At 41.2% G+C, this 12,959-nt stretch overlaps 1 protein-coding gene across 5 annotated transcripts in view; it reads right to left on the minus strand.

The window, feature by feature from the left end:
- Window positions 1-6,996: 6,996 nt before the first annotated feature.
- Window positions 6,997-12,959, minus strand: part of FBXO25 (F-box protein 25) — a 66,744-nt gene continuing 60,781 nt past the window's right edge. For 3 of the 5 annotated variants that reach the window (XM_027776780.1, XM_006141631.3, XM_014592729.2), the window contains 2 exons: window positions 8,919-8,945; window positions 6,997-7,935 (listed from right to left, as the gene is read on the minus strand). In XM_027776780.1, the coding sequence (XP_027632581.1) occupies window positions 7,846-7,935; window positions 8,919-8,945 (117 nt within the window). In that variant the 3' untranslated portion in view covers window positions 6,997-7,845. The remainder of the gene's footprint in view (window positions 7,936-8,918; window positions 8,946-12,959) is intronic. The other 2 variants (XM_006141633.3, XM_014592733.2) reach the window with 1 other exon arrangement.

Below are 12,959 nucleotides of genomic sequence, written 5' to 3' on the forward strand. Positions count from 1 at the left end.
AATCTTTTTAACACAAACCAATTTTTTTACTAAGTTAAAATTAGTGTTACAGTTTAAAGGAAATATGTGATTTTTTAAATTATAAAATGGAGATAATTTATTATTAAGAAAACTGAACAAATCTAGATGTAGTGGAGATGATGGAAATATCATATCACTTGCTTTTTTCAAGCTTCTTTTTGATGATTTTTTTTTTTTCTTTCGAGACCAGGGTTCAAAAATCTCTTCTCCCTGGAGACCTTAGAACTGGTGCTATAAGACAAAAGGGAAGGGCAATAATTTTTATTCTGTAAGAAATCTTCAAAATCCAATTCACAGAAATACAAAAGAAAGCTAAGTTTCTCTTGGGAATTCAACCTCAAGAATCATACTGACATGGTTCCCTGTGGAGCTGTCTTGGAACACACAACTCCACATGCTTTAGGTTTCAGAGCAGGAGGGGCGAGGTAGAGTATATCCTAACATTTAACTATTTCTCTCACTTTGTATTTAGAAACACATTGTGTATCTTCAAAAAGCAATATAAAAGAATATGAAGAATTATCTTGAAGTAGAATTAGAGAGAACATTTTAATTTTTTTTTTGTTTCAGCTTTTGGAAATAAAAAACTTTCTACAATGAACATAACTACTGGGTTGTCAAAAAAGTCATGATGTATTTTTTCCATGTCTTTCTATGCAAAACTGCATCATGAATTTTCTGACAATCCAATACTTTTGCAACAACAACAAAAAAAGGTAAGTACCAAAACATCAACCTTATGTAACTTTTTTTGTTTTGTTTTGTTTTTTTGAGAGAGATTTTCACTGTAGGGCATGTGCGTTCGCCAGACAGAGAGAGACATAGAGACAGAAAGCGAGAAATCACCCCCCAGGGGGGATGGTCACGCCGCAATCCCTTCTCCTCCATTCTCCTCTCGGGATCTTGGGCACACACGCACACGCGCCCGGCGTGAGTTTTAAGCCACCGGGTCGGGGACACGAACCGCGGTCGACTACATGGGAATCCAGCGACATAGCCATTACGCTAACTGCTGGTTCCCGACCTTATGTAACTTTTTATGTGGAAAATATCAGGCGTATACAAAAGAGACAAACATGTAAGTCAGAGATTGGCAAACTACAGCTCACCTGCCTAATCTAGGCCACTGGTTTTAGCATAGCTCACAGGAATGGTTTTTACATTTTTTTTAATGATAAAAAACATGAAAGATGACTATTTCATGACATATGAAATGCATATGAAATTCAAACTTTAGCGTCCATAAAGTCTGAATGGAATATAGCTATGTTCATTTGTGTTTGGTCTGTCTATGGGGCCTTGGTGCTACTCTAGCAGTTGAGTAGTTGCAAGTGAGACCATGTGGTTTGCAAAGCCAAAACTATTTACTCCCTTTCTCTCTACAGAAAAAGTGTGACAAAGACTGATATAAACTCCTATGTGTATTCATCCATCCAGTTTCAATAATTACCAATTCCTGGTTAATCTTGTTTCATCTGTAGTTATCCTCCACCTCCAGTCCAGTGGATTATGATGAAGTAAATCTCAGACACCCTATAATTTCATCTTCATGTTGTTTAATTTTAAAAAGCTGAAAATTCACCAAGAAGATATAACAAATATATATATATATATATATGCACCAAGCATCAAAGCTCCAAAATACATGAAGCAAATGTTGACAGAACTGAAGTAAGAAATGACACTACAATAATAGTAGGAGACTTCAATACCTCACTTTCAATAATGGATAGAACAATCAGACAGAAGATAGGAAATAGAACTTGGACCACACTATAGATCAAATAGACTATACTGACATACCCTCACCCATAACAAAATAGTATACACATTTTTTTCAAGTGCAAACGGAACATTCTCTAAGACAGATTAAATCCCAAAACAAATCTCAAGAAATTACAAGACTGAAATAATAAACAGTATCTCTTCTGACCACAGTGGGATGATACTAGAAATAAGCAGAAGGAAAATTGTTCATAAATACATGAAAATTAAACAACACACTCTTAAACAACCAGAGGATCAAAGAATAAATCACAAGAGAAATTGAAAAATATCTTGAGACAAATGAATATACAACATTCCAAAACTTATGGGATACAGAAAAAGCAGTGAGTGGCAAGTGGGAATTTTATAGCTATAAACACATTAAAGTCAGAAGAAAGACTTCAAATCAACAACATAAACTTACACCTTAAACTACTAGAAAGAATAAGGTCAGAGTACAGATAAATAAAAGAGTGTATAAAAGAAACAATGAAAACTGAAATCAAGAGTTATAAGATCTGACCAACCTCTGGCTACACTAAGGAGAAAGAAGACTCAAATAACTAAAATCAGAAGGAGGGCACATACCACCAATTTTACAGTGATAAAAGGGATTCCAAGACTACTGTGAATGATTATATGACAACAATTAGATAACCTAAATGAATTAGAGAAATTCCTAAAAACACACAACCTACCAAGACTGAATCATGAAGAAATAGAAATTGTGAACAGACCCAATGACAAGTGAGGAGACTGACTGGTACTCAAAAACTTCCTAACAGAGAAAGTCGAGGACACATGGCTTCCCTCAAAAAGTCTACCAAACATTTAAAAAATTAAACCAGTCCTCCTTAAAGTAATGAGATAACACTCCTAAATTTACACTATGAGGCCAGCATCATTCTTATACCAAAACCAGAAAAATAAATCCATACACCAATATTCCAAATGAAGATTTTTGTATCAATATTTATCAAAATACTTGCAAACAGGATTCAATGGCACACTGAGAGGATTATATACTATTGCCAAGTGAGACTTATCCCTAAGATGCAAACATGGTTCAAGATGCCCAAATCAAGGGGAACCAGCAGTTAGCGTAATGGCTATATCGCTGAACTCCCATGTAGTCGACTGCGGTTCATGTCCCGGACCCGGTGGCTTAAAACTCACGCCAGGCACGTGTGCGTGCGTGCCCAAGATCCCGAGAGGAGAATGGAGGAGAAGGATTGCGGCATGACCATCCCCTCCGGGGGGTGATTTCTCGCTTTCTGTCTCTATGTCTCTGTCTGTCTGACAAGCGCACGCACCCTATAGAGAAAAAATCGCACGAACCATATAGAGAAAACCTCTCCAAAAAAAAAAAAAAAGATGCCCAAATCAATAAATATGATATATCACATTAACAGAGTGAAGGAGGAAAAATAATCATACAATCATTACAATTGATACAAAAAAGACATTTAACAAAAATCTCACACCCTTTCATAGTAAAAACTACCAAAAAACCCCCCAAAAAAACTAAAGCTAAAAAAAAAAAAAAAACAGAAACAGAAACAGAAAACCTCAATCTAATAAAGCCTATATGAAAGGCCCACAGTAAATATAATAGTCAATGGAGAAAAACTGAAAGCTTGTCAGAAATAGAGAGGGAGAAAGCACCCCTCAGTGTGGCATGCTCATGCTGCCATCCCTTCTCTCCATCCTTTTGGAATTTGAGGCATCACACACATAGTCCAGTGTGTTCTTCAAGCCACTGAGACTCAAACCATATAGTGTGCCATGTGGAACCCGACTCCCTTAACCACTAGGCTACAGGACTGGCCTGATGGCTTCTGAGCTTGTCCAGAATTCTATTAAACATTTAAAGGAGATTGACAATAAACCTTCACAAACTCTTCCAAAAAACAAAGAGGAGGGAACACTTCCCAAGCTCATCCTATGAGACTGTTTTTACCCTACCACCAAACCAAAGGCATCATACATGCACACGAACACACTCACAAACTGTAGACCAGTATCTCCTGTGAATATTAACACCAAAATCCTCAATAAAACATCAACAAACCAAATCCAACATAGTTACATATGAAAATTATATACCGTGACCAAGTAGGATACAGCCCAGGAGTGCAAGGTTGGTTCAACATACAAAAATCAGTCAGTGTAATCATACCACATCAATAGAATAAAGAACAAAAACCACATGATCTTCTCAACAGATGCACAAAAAGTATATGACAAAATTCACCACCATTTTATGATAAAAATACTCAACAAACTAGAATTAAAAGGGAACTTCCTGAACTTGGTAGAAGGTATATATGGAAAACTCATGGTTAACATCATATTTAATATAAAAGACTAAAAGCCTTCCCCTAACATCAGGCAGAAGACAAAGATGTCTGCCCTTGCCACTGCTATTCAACACTGTACTAAATAGGTTCTATCCAGGAAAGTTAGGCAAGAAAAAGAAATAAAGGGCATCCAAACTAAGGGGAAGAAATGAAATTATGTCTATTTGCAGATGACATACTTCTGTATATAGCAAGTCCTAAGTAATCTACAAAAATACTATAGAGCTGATAAACTATATTGGCAAGGTTGGAGGATATAAGATCAATATACAAAAATCTTCATGAAGGTTTGATTCTAAAAGCAGCATTTAAGGCAAAAATTGTACACAGTCAGACCCTTATAAATTGTCCATAAAATAGACAGTTTTTTTTGGTGTACAACTCTGTACAGTATATATGCATAATACATATGCAGATGCAATACATTACTCAGCAAACTATTGAAGAGTTGTACCTTGATCTGCTACAGAGACACTGCTGCTTGGCTCTTTCTGATTTATATATATTCATAGGTGAGAAATGTATCTTTTGAATCTCAAAATAGGCAAAGGGACATGACTGTATATCAACACAGACTGCAGCTGTGGCCAGGCTCTGGGCAGGACCCAATCCAGTAACACTAACCAGGATTCAGTATCATGAACGACTAGAGATTCCATCTTGAGAGTGTCTGGCATTGCCTTTGTCAGGAATAAAATGCATGCAAAACTTGCTGCCTGGTCTCAGGTTCTTGGTGGCCTGAAATCTCTGTTTCCTTGCATTATGAACCAAAGTTTAATTTAATCCAGTGAGGAGCAACAGCCCTACTTTGACAGGCCCTGGTATTCAAAAATACCATTCAAATGTGTAAATTATTTATCTTCTCTGTTTGGTGTTGTTTGGTCCTCTGTGAACAACTGATTAGTGCTTTGAAATTGTCTTTCTTCCACAGTTGCCTGTGTCACCCATTCTCTTCCTAGCAACGTGTGTCAGATATCCCTGCTCACCTGCCCAGCCCCAACTCTGCATCCTTCGTGTACACCTGCAATAGGATATGCCAATGTGCACTTACAGATTGGATTGGCTGCATCCCCTGCCTGTGGAAATATGGCAATGCAATGGAACTGCAGGAATCTTCTCCCTACTCTATTAATATTGTTATTTTTTTCTGAGCAGTTTGCTCAATTTATAAATGCATGCATATGTAACTCTACAGCACAGCCAAAGAGCATCATAACAATTAAAAAGGTATGTGACCAACTGGGGGGAAAGGACTTCAAGAGGTTAACATTCTCTTATGAAGAAATTAATATGAAAAATACCAACATCCCAAAAGAGAAAAACAGGCAAAGAGTACAATTGGTAATTCACCAAAACCAAAACAAAACTAACGGCCAATAAGTCCAAAGAAAGAAATGTTCAACCTCACAGTAAGTCATACATCCAGTTCTTCACTTAATTAAAATAGCACCATCAGAATAAGAAATAATACCCATGCTTCAAGGATAATGGACACTCACTATACTCCCTCATTTAAAAAGGCTACAACAATTTCTATTCTTACAAGCCACCTGGAGGTATAAATGTTAAAAGCCTGAAAGAATGTGTAGCTCGTTACGGTACTTCTACTTCTGGTTTATCATGAGGACATAGTCACGTGCACAAAAGTTTATGTACGATGATGCTACCACAGAATTACTGATGTTAACAGCAAAATCCAGGAACAACCCGAATGCTGTGATGATAAAGGTTATTCCACCTGTGTGATGCTATGGAGTGTAAGGTTTTCAGGTAGTACTTCTATAGGTAAGTGCTTCTGGGGGGGAAAAAGGCTGGTTATAAAATGAAAGTACTGGGGCCAGCAGGCAGTGTAGGGATTACAGTGCTGGGTCCCCACATGGTCAACCGTAGTTCAAGTCCCAGACCTGGTAGCTTGAAAATCACACAGGGCGCATGTGTGCCCAAACTCCCAAGAGGAGAATGGAGAGGGACTACAGTGTCATTCCCCCAGGGGTTGATTTCTCATGTTCCCTCTCACTGTCTCTCTGTTTCTTGTTTCTCTCCAGTGAGCACACACACCTATGGCAAAAACCTAAAAAAAAAAAAGAAATGAAAATACTGTATTGGATGTTTATGGCTTTATGGGAAATTCTTACTCCAAATACAACGGCATCTGGCTAGCGACAGACGACAAACGCATTACAGTGGCCCCACAGCAGCACAGGCTCTGTCACAGTGCCTAGGTGTGTAGTAGGCTACACCGTCTTGGTTTGTGTACGTTCACTCTAATAACAGTCACCCAAGGGTGAGATGACCTAACAACGCATTTCTTAGAACATACCAGGTCACAGAGGATGCATGACAGAATATACGTAGAGGCCCTAGATGTCTGCACAGCATCTGGAAGGAAACCGTAATTTGACAACTAAGAAGCATTATTCCTGACCATTTGTTTCAGTTCAGTGCAGAATGTGGTGCTGAAAATCCAAAATCTTTTTTGATCCAGATTTATAAATACGTAAAATTATAAATTTTAACATGCTTAAAAGAAAAAAATTAAAGAAGTAGATACAATTTTCTTGGCTCCTTTGATTCTTTTAAAGATGAAAATATTTAACAATATGTTTCTACCCTAGAGCTACTGAGGAACAATATTTCATATATATGCACATATATGAATATATTTAGCAAGCACAGTTTTCTTTGGGTGGCAGGATTATGGGTAACTTTTATTTTCTTTTATTTACTTTCAAAATTTTCTAGAATTAACATACATTACTTTAAAAATGAGACAACCTTTAAAGACTTAAATAAATGATATTAAAACCACTAACATTACTTTTTCCAGTAAAATGCAGAACTAACCAAGTTAAATCAATAGGTCAACATGATTTATTATTACTTTGTCTATAAAAGTAGCTTTAACACAAGTGAAGTTTGGACTACAATGGCTGTTGCGGACTAAGTCTTGACAAGCCTGAGCTTGGTCCCGCCGCAGGTCAGGGGTGGCTACACAGACTTGACACCTGGAGCAGGAGTGCCCTACCAGGACCCACCTGGGGCATCCAGGAGCACAGACTACCACAGCATCGTGAGGCTACACAGTCTGCACAATTCACAACTGTACCAATACACACCAAGAGGCAGTATGGCTGGCATTCCCTGGGTTCATTCTGCATTCGAAGAGTACTCATTTGGGCACAGCCAATGCAGTTGCTAAAGTACATTTAAAGAAAAAATAAATACTCTGCACAATGTATTTACAACAATCAATGAATTGCTTTGTCCCCACCCCCAACTGCTAGAAAATTGGGAAACTATAATTGGACAGTTAAGCATATTTTTGGCCATTGGTGTCAGTTTGGCACAGAAAGTGGGGCTGAAAATACAAAATCCTTTTAGAACCATATATATATATATAAAAATGCAAAATTTCAAATCGTAATATGCTTAGAAGAAAAGTTTTAAAGAAAGTAGAAATGATTTGCTTGGATCTTCTGCCCTTCTTCAAAGAGAAAATATACAAGAGTCCATTCCTAGCCTTTAGCCACTGAAGGACAATTTTCACGTTCTTTCTGGAAGCATGGGCCTCATGGGATCCTCCAGTCGCCACCCTCGTCATTGCTTTTGGTCACAAAGAACATTTACTACCAGCTATTGCACAAACAGTACGATGTACAACCTCAGACGACAGGGACAGCCCAAACGAGGGCTGCTTTTAAAATTTGAAGAGATCAATGAAGTGCTGTGGAGACACTGGAGTAAAGCAGCTGTCGGGGTCCGCTGCAGTGCAGGGGTGTCCTGAGTCCTGCAGGAAGGAGGGAGATGGGTTAGGAAGGATCCACACCACTGGCAGCCACGCGTCTGCAGAGAAGGTCTCAGACATCTGTCTTACATGGACCCTGGAGTCCACCTCAAAGGTTTGTGGAAAATAACTTGGATGAGAAATATTCAGACAAGGGCAGCCACACAGTTTCTCGGTGGAAAGTTCCTGTGCAAGTTCTGTCATGTGGGGCAGGAGACAGTAGCCTCAGAGTCAGCCCCGGGAACTGTGCCTGCTCTGAGTAGAAAAGCCAGGTGCCAACACTACAGGGCTGCCCCAGAACCTGCACGGGGTCCTGCTGCTCCCTGGTCCCGGCTATTCCTCCTTCCCTGTCTGCCCAGTCCTACTTCACGTTGCTACTCAGGTCTGCCTCTCTGCCAGGTATCCTCGACTCAGCATGCGGGCTCCCACACGGGCCAGGAGTGACCGCCGCCGCCTCAGCCCCCCAAAGCCCCTGCTGCAATGAACCTCTGCTCAGCAGCAGGGCACGAGGCAGTGCCTTCAACCGAAGACCACAAATTTGTTGAATAGAAGTGACAGGGGAAAAAAGGAAGTTCTGTGTAAGATAATGGACAAAATTTCCAGAGGAACACAAGCTGAGAGGTCCCAAGACACGGTGAAGGCAGCAATGGGTCTCTCCACGTGCCCTCCCTGCCGTGTTAGCACCCCGAGGTGCTGCGTGTGGTCCTTCTCTCTGAGTGACAGGCCTGCGTTCTCCTTCAGGGTGGAGCCGCTATCCCCCGAGCACCGATCAAGGAGACACTTCACTGAACACTCCGCCCCGCTGCGGTGGCCAGGGCAGCCCGTCTCGCTGCTTACACTCCATTGCCTCAGTGGCAATCAAGCGCGTGAGGGCTGAAATCTAGCGTGACTGTCTCCAGGGAGTGGCGAGGATGATGAGCATGAGATACAACACAACTCAACATTTTTATCCCAAACATGGCATGTGTGGTAAAATATGGAAGTACCTTGAATAATAAAGCAAGATGGTAGTCCTTTAATATCATGAAGAAAGAATCAGGAAGGAATGCAGTAAAGAAAAGGGAAAAAAGGAAAAGTTAGGATTAGAACAAGCCGGACTGTATTTAGGTTCGATGCATATTAAACATCAGGTAAGTAAATTTGGGCAATGCAAATATTATTAAAAGTGGCATACACAACACCATCAGATGTCCCAAGTCCCCATACAAGTTGAAGATAGTCCTTTGTCTTCTTGAAGACAAGAAGACAAAAATGTTTCCATTTCTTTTTAATTCTCTGAAACTAACAACTAATGAGGTTGCAGTGTCAAATAATCTTCAAGGTCTTTCACTGAAAAACATGTAAAATAATGTTTCTATGTAGTCATATTAAAAATTTTGCAACAGATTTTAGGGGGAAAGTGCTTTACTCCTCCTCAGTGTCCCTAGGGTCTACTCTGCGCTAAACAATGCACATTAATTCCAGTCCATGTGGGCCCAAAGCCATGTGGCCAACCTCTGTCTTTTGATATATCAGTTTCTCCAGGAAGGATCAGCAACCATCTGCTGCTTCCCAACACAGCCAGCCTACACCGTGGCTGTCTGTTGCTCACTGCCTCAAGAGAACCCAGAGCCCGCAGCTCCCAGCCACCCCCACTGCCGCTCCTGCTTCCCTGTGCTATGCCCCCTAGCGGGAGGGGTTTCTGTCTGATCCCTGGCTGAGCGATCTAGGGTTGGCTAATTAACTACTCATACAGAAACAGTTCACCCGTGAGACCAAGAAGGCCAGACTGTGGATCTGGGAGTGGATGCCTTGTCTTAGATTCCAGCTACAATTTTGCTCCTGACACCCACACGAGCCTGCAGGGTTAGTGCTGGCTGTCCAGTATTCAATTTTGGCAACTGAAACACTGAGACAAGAGACTCACAGAAAAAAATGAATCCTCATTTGGCTTCCCAAACCACCCCACAAGTCAGTTTTTAACTGAGTTTTACACAGATAGGAGAATGGGTAGGAGTACAGACTAAAACAGCCATGTCAAACTCTGCTCTTCTCGGTGGCCCTCAATGACTCTAGGTTGGGAGTGTCACCGCAATGGGATCTGGAGGGCCTATGGAGTTGGTCTGCGCCGCAGAGGCCAACTCAGCCGAGTGGTCATTGTACAGACTGTGCTGGGGGCTTTCTGATCAAGGCAGGTAGAACGTATCTGATACAGAGCCAATATGGGCACACGGCCACACTGCCAGTTATGACCAAGTCTGAGTGCCAGGCAAGGATTTAGTCACCCACCAGGACCTCAATTTCTTAATAGGTTTGATGTTACTTTGGTTTCACAGGTAACAGAAAATAACTACTGAGATGCTAAAGAAAATGAATGACAATCAGTAGACAAGCATTTGCTGAGCACCAACTACGTGCCAGATATAAAACTGCTTAATCTTCACTATTCCTCTTCGTCCCAGGTTATGGTAACAAACCTAAAGCCCTGTGGGATTGATGTCTACGTGTGGCCACAATCTGAGGCAGATCCAGGTCTGCCTGACCACATCTGTGCTCTGCCCACTAGCCTACCTGCCACTGGACTGCTGCGTCAGCCAAACACAGAAAAGTAGATGAGAGGCAAGGGAGGAAGGAGGTCAGTTAGGAGAGACTCATCTTGTTTTACACGTGCATGCAGAGATTCTGAAATAAAAACGTGGCTGTGACCAACACCTCCCAGAATGATGTCTGGTGGGAAGAGCTGGGATGTGACCACTCGCAGAGACCAGCCCTAAAACCCACAGTGCTATGTGACATCGCACAACCTTCTGGGGTGAGACGTGAGCATTTTAGAACTGAAAAGACCAGCAGACATCTTTTAGAAAAGACTTGTTCCAAATTTCCATACCATGATTAAGTTAAGAGAGAGAAGTTTGGGCCAGCCAGTGACGTGGCAGTTAAGGCGACTGGATCCCACATGGCCAGCTGTGCAGTTGGAGTCCCAGACCCAGTGGCTTGAAAAACACTGGGCGTGTGCATGTGTCCCCAAAATCCTGATGAGAGAGCATGGAGGAGAAGGGATTGCGCATGGCCATCCTGCATCCCTAAAGTGAGAAAGAGGGCGAGGGCCTGTGCCCTGAAGCAAAATTTAAAAAGAAAAAGAAAAGTTCACTAAATGCAAGAATTTGCAGGCAAATTCTTTTGGAGAGCTAAAAATCATTTCTCGACTTTAAAAACATCAACAACTTACATATTTCAGGAAACGCAAAGAGCATATTCTTTTTTTTTTTTTTTTCCATTTGCTAGAGGGTGCATGCACTCACCAGAGAGACAGAGAGAGGAAATTTGAGAAGCAACCCCAGGGGAAATGGGCACGCCATAATCCTTTCTCCTTCCTTTCACCTTTCAGGAATTTGGGCACACATGCACACGTGTCTGGAGTGTTTCTCAAACTGCAAGGCCCAGGACTCCAGCAGAGCAGTCTGCCATGAGGGATACAGCCACCTACACCACCATGCCACTGGCTGACGTCAGTAGCATATTCTTAAACTGCCTAATGACAAAGGAACTAAGGTGAGAATGTTTGTTTCTTTGTTAATTACTCAGGGAGGGTTCCAATAGTTTTCAGTACTGTTCTGAGAAAAATATTAACTACCACCTACATAACTGAAAGTCTTCTATCAAACGAATATTATTTTCCCCAACAAAATTATCATTACTTTTGTCGATTCTAGAGTATGAAACAATCTGCTGAAGAGAAAGACAAATAACTCTTAGGAGAAGTATTCATTGAAACTAGAAACGACAGCACATACCCTGGTCTTCCCACACTCCCTTCCGCCCGTGTTTTGGTGCAGACAACTCACTCCGTGTGGTGTTTTTGGTGCCTGTGACTTAGGATGGGGAGAACCAAATAGGGGCTCTCTCCTGTCATTTCACTGATATACCGATTAGTCGACCTCACCAAGGTGAGAATAAATTTAAATACAAGATGTTTCCTGCTATCAAGGGACAACGTTCTACAAAACCACCGTACTCCTGCAGAGATACATGATATACCTTGCATGTTCCTAATTTAGGGAAAGGGGGGAGTCCTACCAAAATATAAACAGTAAATCAGAAATAAAATCTCCCAAGCAATTCATGAATGGAGGCACCATGACTGTTCGGGATGGTGCTGATCACTGCTGAAATGGCACAGGAAAACAGCCTCTTCACAGCCTCTGCTCAACCATGGGCTATAATTTAGAAAGCCACATGATTATAAATGTATTGTAAAATAAAAACATTAAAAGCAGTAGTCTCTTTCCAACAACCTAGAGCTTATCTTGTAACCCAACTGATCATAACTTTAGATAAATGTAAAGCAGAAAGAAATAAATCAGAACAGATTATGGGTTCCACCAGGCAAGAGCTTCAACTCCCTAAACTCAGAGAAAGGGAGAGGAGGAAATGGGCCTGTTCCTGCCAGAGGGGCTGAGCCCTGTCAGACCTGGAGCTCCCCAGGGCACAGCAGGGACAGAGCAGGCTACTGCTCTAGGGACCAGGCTCTATTGTTTCCCACTTCTCTCTTCCCCAGCAAAATCTCACAATACAAAATACATACATTCAAATGCAAACCAAAGAACACTTCCAGCATGAAACAATATTAACATGACAAGAAAATGAACTGTACCTAGGAAGTGGTATACAAATATTACCTCCCACTGTGGGAAACATTCTGTCAGAGTCTGGGAGTGAGAGAACAAACAATAGAAAGCAACTGGATGATAAGGGATCCCTTGAGAAACTGGAACTGATGAAGACAGAATTTCTAAGTTTTTCGCTGAAGGGTCAGATTTGCAGTTAAGCACTGATGGTCTTGTTAAGTTTTGTCCAAACAAAAGAAAAACCACAGGTTTATTTTAAAGCCTGTGATTTCCTTATGGACCCTCTTGTTCTAAGAACTTGGCTTTGACAGTGAAGCCCAAGACTAGTCCTGGCCACTTACAGACCCTTGTGAGGCTGTCTTCAAGATGAGGACACAGGGCTGGCCTCATAGCTCAGTGGCTAAGTTCTGTGCATAGAAA

The sequence above is a fragment of the Tupaia chinensis genome, unplaced genomic scaffold (genome assembly GCF_000334495.1).
Source record: "Tupaia chinensis unplaced genomic scaffold, TupChi_1.0 Scaffold000061_1, whole genome shotgun sequence".
NCBI lineage: Eukaryota > Metazoa > Chordata > Mammalia > Scandentia > Tupaiidae > Tupaia > Tupaia belangeri.